General features: G+C 39.3%; 1 protein-coding gene across 21 annotated transcripts in view; it reads right to left on the bottom strand.

Annotated features, from left to right (window-relative positions):
- The window catches only part of RALGAPA1 (Ral GTPase activating protein catalytic subunit alpha 1), a 125,865-nt gene that overhangs the window by 95,417 nt on the left and 13,364 nt on the right, over positions 1–17,084 (bottom strand). For all 21 annotated transcript variants that reach the window (XR_014526601.1, XR_014526602.1, XM_083504693.1 and 18 more), the window contains exons 2-12: positions 14,011–14,121; positions 12,862–12,911; positions 10,219–10,276; positions 9,037–9,080; positions 8,633–8,810; positions 7,064–7,179; positions 6,268–6,406; positions 4,372–4,580; positions 2,839–3,078; positions 1,736–1,924; positions 313–450 (exon numbers count right to left, since the gene is read on the bottom strand). Coding sequence is in view for 19 of the 21 variants with exons in the window: in XM_083504693.1 (XP_083360819.1) it covers positions 313–450; positions 1,736–1,924; positions 2,839–3,078; positions 4,372–4,580; positions 6,268–6,406; positions 7,064–7,179; positions 8,633–8,810; positions 9,037–9,080; positions 10,219–10,276; positions 12,862–12,911; positions 14,011–14,121 (1,472 nt within the window). In the remaining 2 variants the exon portion in view is untranslated. The remainder of the gene's footprint in view (positions 1–312; positions 451–1,735; positions 1,925–2,838; positions 3,079–4,371; positions 4,581–6,267; positions 6,407–7,063; positions 7,180–8,632; positions 8,811–9,036; positions 9,081–10,218; positions 10,277–12,861; positions 12,912–14,010; positions 14,122–17,084) is intronic.

Genomic DNA, 17,084 nt, shown 5'->3' with positions numbered 1-17,084 from the left:
CTGGTTTGGATTCACCAGCAACATCCTAGAAACCGCAATGCATTTTGATACATGTGTGAAAACTTATGGATATGAGAACTTCAGTGGAACAAAATATCAAGTGGAAAACAGTGTTTTATTAACTCAATAAACCAACTTTGCAAAAAATGGAAATAATGTATAGGATTATACTGTTAGCACTGCAACATACATTCATTTATATTTATATTCAGAAGAAAATATTACACAAAGGTTACAGGGCATGCAACAGTATATATATTTGGAAAATGTTCACTGTGAGATGGAAAAATGAAATGAGAATATATCCTTTACCTGCAGTACTGCTTGGACCCCGGCTCGTATGCCTTGTTCTATGACATCCAAGTCAGCTATTTTATGGGGAATCTCCTGATAACAACCATTTTTTGTCCAGCTTGGATTTCGAACAGGACCAGAATTACCCACGATTTCCTAAAACATACAGGAGGGATTTTTTTCTTTCCAACTTCCCATAGATATGGTTTCAGTCTCACACATTAACCCAGCTTGATGAGGCATGGCATACAGAAAGGGTGCTGCACATTTGGTTCTCCTTCCCAATAATAAAGCTGGAGGGAAGCTTGTGCAGCCCTTGAAAAGGCCTAAGGACCAGCTATTTGGAGGGGCAGCAGGAAGCTGAATTATGTTCCGCCTTCCCTTCTGCTCCTCCACCAAGCAATTGGTGGAATGGAACAATGGGTACTTACCATGAATGAACCTTTCCTAGCAGAAATTTAGGCACACAATTTTCTGCCTAGAGCAAGTGGGAGGGCCTGCTTAACCCATACTAGGATGGCTCATATTCTGCTTGGAAATTTTCAGCTTTTGCTTTTAAAAAAAATCACAGTTCTGCATTCTCTCTGTTCAAAAAGAGCCAAAAATGAGAATACTCTCATTTCTCCTTTCTCTCTTTATTTTTTTGAAGGCAGGACATTCTTCATCCTTTGGAAACACTTTCTTTTATTATAAGGTGGAACAAAACTTCCACTAACTCCAGTTGGAGTATCTGCGTTTAATCCAAGTGTCAGCACAGCTACACTACAGATCTCTTCTAGACAAGTGGTGAGCGGCTTATGGGTAGGATATTTAGATCTGGCTTCCCATTCCTGTTTTAAAGCCTGAACTTCCTTCTCTACTAATCTTTTGACTTAGCAGTTTAGAAGGTTGGTTTCCCCCCTCTGTGGGCTTCAGGTTTTGATTACTTGCCACCTCTTTTTTCTTACAGTTGCAGAAGTCAGATCCCACTGATGCGTGGGTTGTCTCTTTCCATGAAGTCTTGTAACCTTTACTACTGCTATTGCTGCAATCCTTAAACTCCCAGCAATCATTTTCCAGATGATGAAGAATGCCATATAGACACCACGAGAGAGAGAAAAGCCAGATTCAAGTAAATCATCATGGTGCAGCTTGATTCCCAACAAAAGGAAGAAGGTGAAAGTGCACTTAATACTGACAAAGCATTAAAAAGTAACATCTGTTTAGAAAGCCAAAACCAAAAAGTGTTTGATGGAATATCATTTGATATGTCCTAGCATATTTAAGTCAAATCAAATATGATTGACAGTAGACTGTTTTAAGTCTACGTCTCATTGTTCGCTAATCTCTTTTCCAAAATCTGCAATGTAAGAAAATGCTGCTGTGTGGAGATATGGGAAGTACATTTGCTACTTTGTAAAACTAGAAACTGAACAACTTGAAGAAATTCCGATATGTTTACCTCCTCCCTTTCTTTTCCCTTTTCTGATGAATTATGTTCTGTAATATTTTCATCACAGTCTATACTTGATGACAAAACTTCTTCTGGTTCTTTCATAAATAAAGGCTTCTCTTCTTGTTGGATCCACTCCTGATATACTTTTACCACCTTCCTCATAGCTGCTGCTTCACATATTGGCAGTAAAAATGCCTAATGGAGGGGGGAAAGCTCATAGCATTTATCATGGAACATTAGTGCCCCCTACAACAATTCTAGCATTCATACACTTCATCTTAAAGAATTGATCTAAAAGCTACTCAACTGGTTTTTTTGTTAAAGTATTTTTTACTACCTGAATAGATATACAGACAAATATAGAAATACAGTGCATAAAAATATAAAAAGAAGAATATATACTATTTCCATATCCATTTACCAACAGCAATAGATAGAAAATTGTACTATATAAAATGGCTAGGTCCTTTGGAAGACTTAATAGTTCAACAAAATGTCATCAAAATATCAGCTGGTGCTAACAATGCTGGTCTGCATCTATTCCAAAATTGTACAAATGGAATCCAGCTCTTCTGAAAAGTTTCTTTCAAGGCATTTCTCATTTTTTAAATGAAGTATATAGACAAATTTGGTTTGAACAAATACAGGACTTTCAAATGTACATCTGGAAGGGCAGCCAAGGGCAAGGAAGGAAAAACACAAAGCACAAAAATGTGTGAGTTCAAGTGTACACAACATGTTGTAAACATGGGCTGCTACCCAGTCTGCCAACAGGCCCTTTCTACATGTTTTTGTAGAGGTTGCTAGGAATCGTAAGAGCAATGAAAGTCAGGCGAGCTTAACTGACAATTAGCAAGACCAAACTGCAGATGCTTGACACTTTCACATTAATCTATGCCAAGCTACGTGCAAATATTTATCAGCAATATCTGAAAAACGATGATGGTGCACACATTGATATTACAGGGGAGAGCATTTCTTTAAATAAAATCAGAAGCAAACTTGTAAATAGGCAAATGCCTAGTGGGCTATGACAACTACTAATTCTCTCTGGATGAGTATTTTAGAGAAGTTTATGCATGTTTTTTAGAAATAGAGGAATTATTTACCTGACGAAAGATTTCTGTAAGAAAATTAACGTTACTTCTCTTTGAAGAAAACACTTTGCGAACTATTTCAATGTCCGTTAGATGTTCTTCATCAATACTGCAAAGACTGGAGGAACTGGGTTCTCTTTCAGTTAGTGTGCTTGTGTTGGAATGAGACTGTTCTGGCTCTGCATTTCTATCAGGTCTGTCAGTACTGTCGTTTTTGCTGTCTTCTCTAGAAACCAGGCTAGCAGCTGCTCTCTGAAACCAGAAATGAAAATATACTTATGACAGCCTGACCTTCTAGGTTAAACGGTTTTACTGTGAGAAAGCACTGCTGAGAGGTGGTGTGGTGTACTGGCTAAAGTATGAAATAAGAAGTTTAATGTCTGCCCAAACAATAATTGCAATGGATTATTGCAATGTGCTCTACGTGGAGCTGCCCTTGGGCCTGAAGTTCCAGGGGCAGCAGAATGCAGGGGCTAGACTGCTGGCGGGGACAGAGCCGACAGCATTAAAATATCTACATTGACTGCCCATATGCTATCAAGCCTGTTTCAAGCCTCTTGAGTTGGTATACAAATTTCTCTACAACTTGAGTTCAGGATACCTTAAGGACCGCCTGAGCTCTTACATCACTGAGATCATCCAGAAGAGCACTGGTGTCAACCAGAAGTTGGACAATGGAACATTGTTCCAGTAGAGATTTGGCATTCATCCAGGATTTGACTTTCAGGGACCTCTTGAAGACTTTTTATACTGATAGGCCTAACAAAGCTGTTTACCGTTTTCTTGAATCGCCAGTCTGTACTGCTTCTAATGGCTTAACAAATATTTTTATATTGCTGTACACGGCCCTGATTTTTGAGAGCGCGTTATATTATTGTTTGTATAAAGGAATAAATAAATAAACTGTACTGCAATGACGCGGATGGCGCTGTGGGTAAAAGCCTCAGCGCCTAGGACTTGCCGATCGAAAGGTCGGCAGCTCGAATCCCCGCGGCGGGGTGCGCTCCCGTTGCTCGGTCCCAGCGCCTGCCAACCTAGCAGTTCAAAAGCACCCCCGGGTGCAAGTAGATAAATAGGGACCGCTTACTGGTGGGAAGGTAAATGGCTCGCCAGATGCAGCTTTGTCACGCTGGCCACATGACCCGCTGGCCACGTGACCCGGAAGTGTCTCTGGACAGCGCTGGCCCCCGGCCTCTTAAGTGAGATGGGCGCACAACCCTAGAGTCTGTCAAGACTGGCCCGTACGGGCAGGGGTCCCTTACTGCAATGACTAAAGTGTAGGAGGCATGATTTGAAATCAAGTGTGAATACACGAGGGATGTGTGTGCTTAAATCAAAGCCAGCATCCATTCAGCCACAAAGCTGACCGAATGACCTTGGACTTATCATGCTTGGGTTTAGTCTACCTCACAGGGTTGTGAGGAGAACCATACCTTCCACTCAAGAGCTCCTTCAAAGGAGAGTGGGATAAATGCGAAATAAGTAAAATAGTAGGATCTGTCTCAGCCCTATTCAGTCCCACCCAAATCACCTTTTTGGCTCTACCTGAATATTCTTTGGCACAGTTTCACCCTCCATTCCAGGAATCTGAGGTCCTGCGTGAGGTTTTGGCTCAAGCCAGAAAGACACCAACCATCGGATGACAATAACCCTGGCCTTAAGGAAGGGTTCCTTTGTGCAATATATTGCTTCATTGGTTTCAGCATCTTTCTTTATCATTACATAATGTGGCTTTGGTCTCGTCTGCGGTATCTCTATAGAGAAGAAAACAATTTCTAAATAATAAGGGGATAGAAAGCATCCAATCAAAGCCAAAATACCCATTTCAGATTTCTGGGTACATAAAAAAAAGTGATGATGAAGGAATTTTAATTAAAAAGTAGTTAGCCACTATACAACTAGATAGGAGTTACACCAGGCATTACTAAGATGTAATACATTTTGCAATGAAACCCATCCAAACAAATCAATTCTCTCTCTCTATATATATATATATATGAGAGAGACAGAAAGATATTACATGGAGTTTGCCTCAAAAGTTTGAAACAGTACATAAAAGTTTCAGAAATTTAATTGTACAAGAGCAAATAATTTCAAATGCCATGCTTCCACCCCACACCTGCTAATATAAAGTATGGCTATATATGTTTCACATTAATTTCAAACAGTATTATTAAACACTATATTATTAAAAAGTGAGACTTTAAACAATTAGGAAAATGTAGCAAAGCAAACTAAAGCTGAAACTCTTTATGCACACTTACTTAGAAATAATCTGTTGAAATCAAGAGAACTTACTTCCAAGTAAATGTGCTGAGGTTCAGGGCCTAATATAGCAGCCTTAAATTTCCTCAGGATTAAACTCATTTTATTAGAATGTAGTCATATGTATGTGCTAAGATGTTGCTGAATATTGATCAACTTGCCACAAGAGGGCCACCACTTAGGAAAGCAGCTGCGTACATGATTAACACTCTAGGTACTTCTGGGATCTCTAGCATAGTCCAGTGTAATAAAGCTGGGTAGTGGAGTAGATATGGATTCTATCACTTTCTACCTTGTACAAAGAAAACCACAATTACAAATACTACGCAGACAAAGAAGAGTTTACCCAAAGAGAGGCAAAAACGGTTTAGTTTACGAATTATTGTTCTAAACACAAGAGACAACTTTATCACCAGCGTTACTGAAATAAAGGGTTGCACCCGATGAAGTATTCCTGTTTGTGCGAGAACTTCTGCTTTTGTAACGAATTTCCAATCCCTCTTGTCCCCCAGTATACTCCCCAAATGTGTTCTGGTTTCTCTGCAACCCTCGGCAGCAGATGTGCAGGGTAACGTGCAGGCACATGAGAAAAGGAAGGGGCAGAAACGGGATAACTTTGCTGGATACAACCCAAAGTTTACTGCAGTCTACAACAAAGTGGGCCAGATTAAGATGAATAGTTGTACTAGCAGGAGCCAGAGCAACAAGTCCTATTAGCATAAAGGGGCTTTCGACCTCTCCTCCATCCGCATTCCCCCCCCCAAAAAAAATGTCTTTGAGGGTCCAGGACAAAATCCACAAGAGCGTACAGGGGGAGGAGAGGGGAGACTGTTCCATCTGGCAAGCAGAGATGCTTATGCTAACGGAACAATCGTAATATTGCAGCATTGAATTCCTCTCAATGCAAAGAAAGTGGCATTTGTATTCAAAAGATGCTTAAGAATAGGTCACTAAACCAGCTAAAGTTTTTCCATTCAAATCCTAATTAGAATACAGATACAGGACAGTAGAGTTGCTAGTTTAGGTATAGGCAAAGCTAGGCATAGGCTTTCTGCAACGTTACCATTATGTAAAACCGGATCCTACAGAAGAAGAGCACAGAAGGACTGTGCCCCTGTGTCATACATCGTATTACAAATGGTGAAGGCTACTAACAGATACTGAAATAATGCTTACCAAGTACAGGGTTATACAAGCTGCTCTCCTTACACATGTTTGGGAAAATATAAGGCAAGTAGTATTTCTTAAAATGTGAAAATAAGAATGAAAATCCCTTTTCTTGGTTTTCTTTGTTCTTCCATTCCAGGCTTTTGACCTACAAAAATGATTTTTAGATTATTTTACAGGTATTCTGGAGGCAAAAAGAGTGTAGCAGTACATCCCAACGTAACAGGTATGTGGAATCAATATTATTTATATTCAACTACCCGTTCTCCATCAGTTTCTGTCTCTGCATGTTAATGTGCTCCTAAAACTGTGCAGAAACAGTGCAGCAATTATAATTTCATTTTTGCCCAGCTTCCAGATCCTTCACTGTACAAGATTTTAGCATGTGCCTCTTGATATGACTGAGATGCATGCAAGTTGGAACAGAGGAATTGATACTCTGCTGCCACTACATTTTTCCTGAAACAGAAGAGAGGAGCCAAGGGAGAGGCAGCTAGAAGGAGACAAGGGAAGCAGCTTCTGCACCCCATACACTCACCTTCCTTTTTATTACCTGCTGCAAGGACAAAAACATGAACTGAAAAGATACAGAAAACTGCACTGTACTCTCATATCTACCCTTCAATACTGGAGAGTAAAGAAGGAAAAAAAGGAGGAGACAGCAAAGCTTGCTTTGTGCCAGATTCACCCATAGAAACAATGAGAAAGACATGGAATGGAGTGGATCTCTGGCAGTCGACAATAATGAAATTACATATTAGTTAGAAAATCAGTTTTTCAAGTAAATGCAGGCAACACAACTTACCTGAATTACTATGTATTTCAAAAGTGCTTCTAAAAAATAGCTTGTTAGATCGTCCTGTCCTTTATCTCCTGATTGTGGGGGCACAAGTGGAGTGATTTCTTCTACAGTCACTTGTGCTGCTCAAATAATAAATATTCAGGTTGTCAGGTTGGGTATGTTACAGTGTATACATGTCTTAAATTCAAATAAATAAATAAAATGAATACATTATGAAAGCTAATGCATGATTGTTCTCAGTTTATGTTCATAAGCACAAGGCTTCCTTTGTTTAAAGCAGGGAGCATTCTTCTATCAGTAAACACAAAACTATGCATAGAAGAACAATAAAGGAATACCGTTTCTATCTTAAGGAACTATTTTAACACTGTGCTCAACTATGAATCAACCAACCTTCTGGGATAGGAATGAACTGCAACATAACATCCATTATGTAGATATGTGCATGTCACTTCTAGCAATCCCGCCTTCCCCCAGAGCTCCAGGCATTGAGTTACTTCTGATTCAGGTAGAAATAACTTGAAAAACCAGGAGTCCAGCAAGGGCTGGATCATCAAAAAGGACGTGCTCCCTCCTTCTACCCAATGGCTAACACACTGCAGTTTGGGGGCACACAAGGCAGCAGGTGGAAAAGAGGATCCACTAAGTTCAATGGTAATTCCTTCCAAGGGTGCAGAAGCGCAAGTGAAAGATTGCAATATGCTCTCCATCTCAGTCATTAAACTCAATAGGCCTTACTTCTGAGTAAATATGCTTAGGACTGCATTACTAATGACAAGGGGAGTGGGGTGTGTGTAAGGAAAGGATAGTAGTTCTGGTGGGGGACACATCATGCTCCTTCTGGGGTATTGTGTACAACTTCGGTCCCCACTCCCCACTCAGCTTTCACCTGTGGCTCCTAGAAGCTGTCAGCATGTGACAGCGGCCACACCCCGGGAACAGTTTTGACTGGCTGGTTAAACCAGGAGATGGTAGCTGATGGGTCTCAAACCCTCGGTGAGGGTGAGCTAGGGACTTCCCCTGCATGCGAAGACAGCCTCCGGTGGATTGAGCAGTTGAGACCAACTGTGAGTCCAATGGTCAAGAAGGCAGTTTCTGCACATGCTGTAGAGAGAAGTGAGGGGCAGATGGGACTCATCAACGTGGGAAGGTAGCCTATCCAGGAGAAGAAAAGCTCTGATCCTAAACCTCCACTGCCTTGTGCGACATCTTCAGGAGAAGTAAAGGCTAAGGAGCAAACCCTACACAAATCTGGAGTGGAGTCCCTAAAATGGTTGGATGGTGCCTTGTACGCCTCCTTCTGGCAACTCCTGCAGCCAAGCTGGTGTCAAAGTATTGCTCTGCTTTCCTTTGTGCCACACCAGCGAGGCCAAAAGTGGAGGCTGGGCAGCCCAGGATGTCCATACATACTGCCCAGGCGTGCACCCCGGCGGGGGGGGGGTGTCACTTCTGTGCTGCTAACACAGTGGTTTGACTTCACCCCTGGAGGCACACTCCACTGTCTTTTGAGGCAGTCGGGTGCCAACAACTAATCACAAATATACTGGATGCATATGACCATTACATACTTACTTTCTTGAACACTGAGCACAGGATTAATGAGATTATCTAGTGTTCGAGGCCCGTGTTCAGACTGTGGTGATGGAAATCCAGGAATTAAACAAGAAAACATACATAGCTGTTCTTTACTACAATTATTCTGAAGTGCTTGCAACCACAAGAGGAAGAGACGTACACCTTCACGACGAATCTTGAAGAACAAGGTGATAAAAGGTTTTAATTTCACATTTACAGACAACATTTACAATTTCAACAGTTACCTGAGCCCAGTGCTGATACAACTCTTAGATCAATCCAATTACAGTCAATGAGACACCTTTAAATAGCTTTCTAAAGATTTGGCCCAACATTAGAAATACTATTTACCTCCCTTCCCTTCTTCGATGAAGAAAAAACAAGAAGGTTATCAGTCATACCTTTAAAGAATTCCCCGTGTGAAGTAATTTCTTTAAAATTAATCCTGAAAAGAAAAACCACACATTCAGTATTTGTTGTTTCATTGCCATTTTAAGGTGTGAGAGCCCTCGGTCGGACTTAATAAAGTCTTCAGAACAAGTCCTTGGCAAACTCTTGATTATTCTTGGTGAGCCTTCATGCCCTCTGGCAACAAGCTTAATGCCAGAAGTGAGAAAAGTTCACCTTCTCTATCCATTTAATCAAACTGGACCTATACTTTTCTCCATACAAACAATAAAATAATTCCAATTATCACATTCAGCAAAAGTAATAGCTAGTTTGCCATCAAAAAATTAAAGAAGACACTGCAGCGTTGGATGGATTCTGTGGGAGTACGAAACATGCATAATTCATGTTGATTATAATTTTAAGTATATGTATGTTAATTATATTTTAATTTCAATTCCAATCATGAATTTCCCATCAATTAATGAATTCATTGTGCCTTTGTAACACGCTATGCAGAGGCATCAAACATGACTAATATATGCAGCATTTGCCAGCAATTTTACATACTAATGTGTACATGAGTTAGCAAAGTAGCAAACGCATGGAATTTTCCTTATCTTAATCAGTGACAAAACAAAGAAACATTTTGAATTGGGTACGCTAAGCCCCAGATGGCCAACTTCTGTACTGCGGCTCTGTTTCTCAGAACTGCATTTTGCCACACAAACTAGGCCCTCCCCACCCACCCAAGTGTCCACATTTCTGTTGCAGTCTTGGAGGATAAGCCCTCAGGCACAGTGCAGCATTAGATATAAAATCCAAAATGAGATGTTTTACATCACTAATTTTACAAGAGATGTAAGATATCTCTAATTCTTGGAACATGCAAATATTTCTTCCCCCTGCAACTGAAACACAGTGATCAAACTTTTTTAATCAGACCCTAATTAAAGTTTATCAAAATGCTAGGGGCTGGATAATTTTACTTTGAGGTCTGGTCTAGCTCCCAGGCCATCAATTCAGCCACTCCTCCCCTTCAATCCATGACATTTATATTTTTCTCTCCAAGAGCACTAATTAGACGTGACAGCAGATAACACTGTATAAAGCAGTGTTGGCATTTGTTTGATGCTTGAGAATACTGATTACATTAATAAAAATGATAGTGCCATTACCATATTACCAATACATACCAATACTGTGAAACTGCCATCTTTGATGAATTCTTTCTGGGAGAAGTTGTAAAATTTTCTACAAAAGCAGAAGTCAATAAATACGTAGAGCAATCATTAGGGCACAATGGCTGCTATCAGGCATCATGTACTTATTTAAAAAAAACGCTTATTTAGCTTCATTGAAATAAAATCTCTATGAGGATTACAAAATAAAAACAAAATATTAAAATTATCAATAAAAGACTTTTAGAAACAGGTATTTTAAAACTTTCAAAGATAATAAACTTCAGAAGACCACCATCACTAGAAGTGAAAACAAAATAATCTACTGTGACAAGAAGGGTTAACAAAGTGTTTAAAATATAATGATTTTTTTAAAATTATTTTTTATTAAGTTTTCCATTTTTCCAATATTACATCATAACAAATAACATAATTCATAATTCCAAAATTTCCCCATTCCCCCTGGAATTCCCTCAGCCTCCTTCTCTGGTTTATTTCAAAATAATTTTATTTCCTGCATATTTCCTTTTTACTCCTTTTTTATATTTTAACTTATAATTTGTGTAAATTTTGGTAATTGTAAATGATTACTCAAAACCTACTAGTGAGTCTAATTCTTTGCATTGATTCTGTAAATAATCCAAAAATGGTTCCCAATCTTCCTTAAAGAATTTTTTTGTCCTTATTTCGAAGAGTTAACAAAGTGTTTAAAATACAGCGAATTTAAAGCTATTTATTTATAATGTATAATTTATAATTTAAACAAACAAACAAATAACTATTTTGCATAATTTTATGTTATGTCATTTAACACATTTATGTATTGTCTTAAGGTAACTGAAGGTGGCCCAGGTTTTCATTACAGGACTTTAATTACAGGACCTCAGAGCTTTCAGATCAGATATTTACAAGTTTTCCAACTACTTTTTTCATTTCATTTTTTTCTTCCTTGTTGGCATTAGACATCCACTTCAACTGCTAACTAATTCAAGCAAGAACAATGTTGCCATAAAAGAAATGTGCTTTGGAATTACAAAAATGCTGCACTGTAATTTCTTATCCCCAGCCAACAAGTGTCTGTATGGGATATTCTAACGTCACCTGAGAAGTGGAGACAAATTGGCACTTCAAATTACTATTGACTCAGTTTTCTTTTGTGAAATGATCAAAGCTGACACAGCTTCATTGGTTTAATTTAAAGAATGGCAACAAAAATCCTTAGCTGATGTTTATATCAAACATCAAATTTGGAAGTTCCAGCTATACAGACCAAGCTGCAAGCAAGCGAGGAAGCTCTACATGTGTCTTTTTCAATTGTTTGAAGTCTGAACAATTGGCAATCATGACTAAAATTCAAAGAACAGAAGAATTTGGAACTCCTCCTCCCAACCCTAGTTTTAAGTACCCACACACTGCATGGCACTTAAGACTCCTCTCTAATCTGAATTCTCCTCTCTAATCTGAATTAGCAGCTGTTTACAATATGACATAGAATTATATCAAATGTATCACTTCCTTGGAATTAATTGAAATCAGTTATCAAGGATTTATTATTGTGTATACCCTCTGGATGAATGGATCTTTGTTTGGGACAGATAAGTTATATAATTCTAAACTGAATTTGGTAAGATTTTCTTTAGAAAGGTGGGAGGAAGAGAAATTTTAATAAATGTCAATTTGGTGTATGTGTTAAGGGGTATGTAACATGAAACCTAATCAAAAGTCCTTCTGGATACTTAAAAGCAGTTTTCTGGTTTACGGTCAATGAAAACCACCCTCAAAGTCTTCTACCTTCTGCCATTTGACTGAGCCCTATTTGTAGTTGGGACAGTTCATTCAGTAGAGCATAAGATGAGACAATCTCAGGGTCATGGTTTTAGCCCCACGTTGAGCAAAAGATTCCTGCATTGCAGGGGGTGGAGTAGATGACAGTTATGATCCCACTTATGGAATTCTATGATTTTACTACTACTAAAAAATAAAAAACCAACAGGTAATTAAAATCCACAAACGGATTTTATGGAATCGTTAAAGCAGGGATGAAGAGCCCATGTAGCGTTGCTGCACTACAATTCATTATCCCCGACTACTGGCCATATTGACAAGGAGTGCTAAGAGTCCAGCTAACTATCCCTTCATCAACTACCGTATTTTTCGCTCTATAGGACGCACCCAACCATAGGACACACCTTGTTTTAGAGGGGGAGAACATGGGGAAAAAAATCTCCCCCTCTCTGCTCAGCGCCCCTTCAGCGAAGCGGCAGGAGAAACGGAGCCCCTTCCATTTCTCCTCCTGCTTCGCTGAAAGGGCGCTGCGCAGCTCTCCCTCTCTGCTGAAGCCAGGAGAGTCTTGCTCTCCCGGCTTCAGCAAAAGGAACCTGAAGCCTCCTGAAGCTCTCCCTCTGCGCTTCGGAGGCTTCGCGTTGCTATCGCTGAAGCCAAGGAGCCTGCATTCGCTCCATAGGACGCACACACATTTCCCCTTAATTTTTGGAGGGGAAAAAGTGCATCCTATAGAGCAAAAAAATACGGTAATTCTTGACTCTCCATCTTAACTTTTACATGCTACCACTTGCGTTACAAGAACATGTGTAAAAAAAAGGAATCAGAATAAAAGACCTAGACGACAGCAGAATTTCTACATTGGAAGAATCTTACCTCAAAAATAAAAAGTATTGCATCTAGTTCTTCTCTCTGTGACTTGTGACCTAAATTCAAAAACAGGATTGTTTTCAACAACTAAAGATAGTGAAAATAACTACAGTCCTGTAATAATAAACTATTACCGTTTTGAAATTTATGTTATTTTACCCAGCTGCCTAAGAGGGAGAAATTTATCATATTTATAACTTGCCCTTCAACCCACAGGTACAGGGTGGGTGGGTACACAAATATGTCATTAAAATACAACACAAATACAAAATCATAAAACAAATTATTTTTATCATAAAACAGCAAGTTCAGAAAAAAAGGTTATTGAAATCAGCCATCTCCAGAGTCTTGAATGCAGAAATACATTTACATGACATATAAAAATAGATAACATGGGAGATGCCCATATATCCAGTGGGAGGGAGTTCCAGGGGGTCATAAGGGAGAAGGCACTCCTTCACAGCATCACACAACAAACTACCGTTGGTGGAACTACAAACGGAGCCTGTACTTTACAAATTAAGGCACAGGTCAGCAGGAGATGTACTCTTTCAAATGCTAGGGTCCCAAGCTGTTAAGGACTTTATAGGCCAGTCTCAACTCTTTAAATCAGCTAGGCAGAGACACATGGTTTCACTTTGTGGCACCAGTAAGTAACCTGATCTAACTGCATTCTGCACCAGCTACAGTTGGTGGACTGTCTTCAAGGGCAGTCCCAAGCAGAATGCACTGCAGCAGCCTAAACAATGAATCACCGGAACATCTAATAATATAGCTTGGTGTTGTGGGTTTTCCAAAATTCTGAACAGGGAAAATTTCCCAAGGCAAATTTAGATAATTTGCATCGTAAACATTCCTGATGCCAAGGAGAAGGGGCAGCCAATATGTTGTCCTCTATCCGACCACCATCATTCCTGACCACTGGCTGGGGTTGCAGCATCTAGAAGATAGCACACTGGCTACCCCTGCTCTAGAGAGTGATATAGTTTAGCATATTTATTTTACTTCTTTTTAGTAAACCAAGTTAAAAACTTTGACCCTATCAGAACCAGCACACTGCAGAAGAAACTGAAGCACTGGCTGGTAATTCTAATGACATGTATGCAAAATGTAAAAATTAAAATCAAAGTCAAACATTTTAATAAAAATTCTTACCTTTCTGTTTAAGACTAATTTCAATAGTCACAAAATTTTCAAAGAAGATGTAATATATATGTGAAAAATGTAGGTCAAAAAACTGCTTAAGATCGATAGATTCTGCATTTTCTGCAAAGCAAACAAAATATAATTTCATTATTACCCAGCACTACAAAACACTTAACACTGCTGAATGACAATAGAAAAAAACAGTTAATAATTACATTACAAAACATGAGTAACCAGTTCTATAACCTTCTATACCCCCTTTTATTTTTACAGAGATAGTTTAGGGGTTTTATGTCACAGCTACAGCTAGGCCAAATTAACTGCGAAAAAGAGGCATATGTCGGGAAAATAATTTGTTTTTTAAAACTCACTATATGAACTATTTACTGTAATCACATTTTAATCTCTGCCCTGCCCACCAAGTATAAATGCACCTTGAGTAATTTCTTGATAATCCAAACAGAATCTCTTTAATTGATGGTCTATCCCTCACACTCTCAAATTCTATTATACTTTTGGTACCTGCAGTGGTACCAATTTCTTAAGGAGAACTCAAAAGGTTCATAGCTTAAGGCCGCACTCCTACACACTGGTGGGGAACTGGATCCACTCTGTCATGTGGAAGAATACATAGTTTTTCCTTTGAAGTTCTAAGCATGGTCCCAATTCTTCCTTTGGAGTCCACCTTGATTTCAAGCTGGTCATGCAAAGGGAGGCAGGAAGTAAATCACAGTGTCCAGAGTGTCCCAGCAACAGATACCAGACACTGTGAAAAGTACCATTTTTAAATGCTGCCGAAGGGGCCTCCAAAATAAACCCATGCCACACAGAAAGTGGTGATGGAAGGATAAATTGAAGTAGGAAGTGCCATGGTCAGATGGAAATCTACAAAAATCGTGATTTAAACACAGAGTGGCAGAAGAGATTAATAGGTGGCAGGAGCTACCATTACCCAAGTGGATGTGGTCTAAAGAAAATGGCCTTGCAAGTTATTTGGAGAGACTGGAGTGTATAATTAAGCCCGCAGGCCAAAGATTCCCCACTGCTGCTATGTACACTTACCTAAAAGTTAACTCCCCACTTAACTCAATTGGACTTACTTCTCAGAAGACAGGCACAGAGTTTAATATGCAATTATTTCCTACATCAATACATAGCAAAACACTTAACTGTCACCTTTAGAGAATTCTCTAATCTGGATTCTCTGTTTACCCATGCTATGTATATTTGCCCAGTATAAATGTCATATAGAAGTTCATCAGTGAAGAAGAGGGTAGCTTTTGCAGTGCAATGCAAGAGCATAATACTAGGAACAATATGTTCAAATAATGAAAAGATATACAGAAGGAGATCAAATCAAATTAAAAGCGAATGTAACAAACAAAATGTAAATTACTGAAATAAATAAAAAACGATCTTTTAACAAGTCGGAAAAAGCCATTATTAACAACATGTTGTGGTGCACATAACACATCACTGCACAAATATGTTATAGGTTTGAACAAAAAAAAACCCTTCCTCCAATTCAACGCCTATTCAAAAGCAGCAAATCTTGAGGGCTATTTCAGTGATTATTATTTTTTGCAAGTTTGCAGGGGGGGGGGTTTACTGGGGAGTAGCAGTACTCCTCCTGGTTGCCATCAAGAGGAATTTCACCACCAAAACTGACATCTGCATGAAAACAAAATTCAAAAGAAAAGGAAATGCTGCTAAGTGAAACTAGTGAAAAATGTCTCCCTCTTCCCAATTCTGCACTGAAAATTATCAGATCTAATTATCTTCCTGCTGCAGAACCTTGACTGCTCACTGCAAGCCATTCCTATGAGTTGGAGGACCCTCCAGAATAGCATGGGATATAGCTTGTGGGGGGTGCAGATAGGGTGGAAAAAATCTACACAAGCAGAAGTGCCTTCAACTCATATAAGGGCTTAAAGCACTGTCCTGATTTTGTAAACTATGACAGCAATTTCCCAAAGATGACATAGGAACTGTGATATATGGAACCCTAGGCAAATCCATAGGTCCTATTGAAAGTTTGAGAGATAGTAAAAACTTTAAGCACTTTCAAAAATACACATTCAGAAGGTGACAAACCAGACTGGATCTCCTAAATGCACTTCTTTGTGTAAATGTGGGCACCTGTAACTGGCTTCAGTCAGGCATACGGTGCTTTCATGAACTGCACACACTTTTTAACTTTAGCTAGACCTTCTGTTTGAATTCTTCTTTAAATCAATCAGAAAAAGCAAACACTTAGGCAGTAGCCCAGTTTCAGTAATTTGTAGCTAAAGATAAACCTGCGTGAAACCATTTATTTACACTAGAGAAGTTATGGGGGAGCTGAATTTCAAAAAACAGGTGAATGGAAGGTTGCTATAGACTCCCCTGCAATTTACCTCCCCACAGTCTGTGCACCTCCCTCCCCACCACCGTACCAATTCCTCACAGTTCATAAAAAGTCTGGAAGCAAATAACACATTTATTCTTGTGCTGTCTTTGAATAATATAAAAAGTTCAATTCTAACAACTCACACAAAGAATATGAAAATTAGCATGTTACCACCTTGGTAATATCACAAGGCAGAATTGATTTTTCTAATTTAGTGTTATTGTGCCATAAATTTTCATGGACTAGAACTCACTCATCAGATGAATGAAACATTGCTGTCAGTTTGCAAAGAGAGATGTAATGTGTGTATGAACACAAGAAGAGAGAAGAAAATGTTAACTTTAGGCCCAAAGGCAATGAGATGCAAGCATAACAGATCTCTGCAAAGCTCAAAAGTATGTAAGGTTAAGTAGTGACTATTAACAGCAGCAATCAGCATTGCTAGGAATACTGTATTATGTTAAATTATCTATACAGTGGTGCCTCGCAAGACGAAATTAATTCGTTCCGCAAGTTTTTTCTTCTTGCGAGTTTTTCGTCTTGCGATGCACGGTTTCCCATAGGAATGCATCCCCCCGCCTGGCATCGGAGCTTCGTTCCGATGCCGGGCGGCGGGATAAGGCTTCCCCCCCGCCCGGCATCGGAGCTTCGTTCCGATGCTGGACGGCGGGATAAGGCTCCCCCCCCCGCCCGG

This window comes from Podarcis liolepis (assembly GCF_965112155.1).
Source record: "Podarcis liolepis genome assembly, chromosome: 1".
NCBI lineage: Eukaryota > Metazoa > Chordata > Lepidosauria > Squamata > Lacertidae > Podarcis > Podarcis liolepis.
Note: the sequence above shows the minus strand (reverse complement) of the source record. Positions and strands in the feature narration are given on the sequence as shown.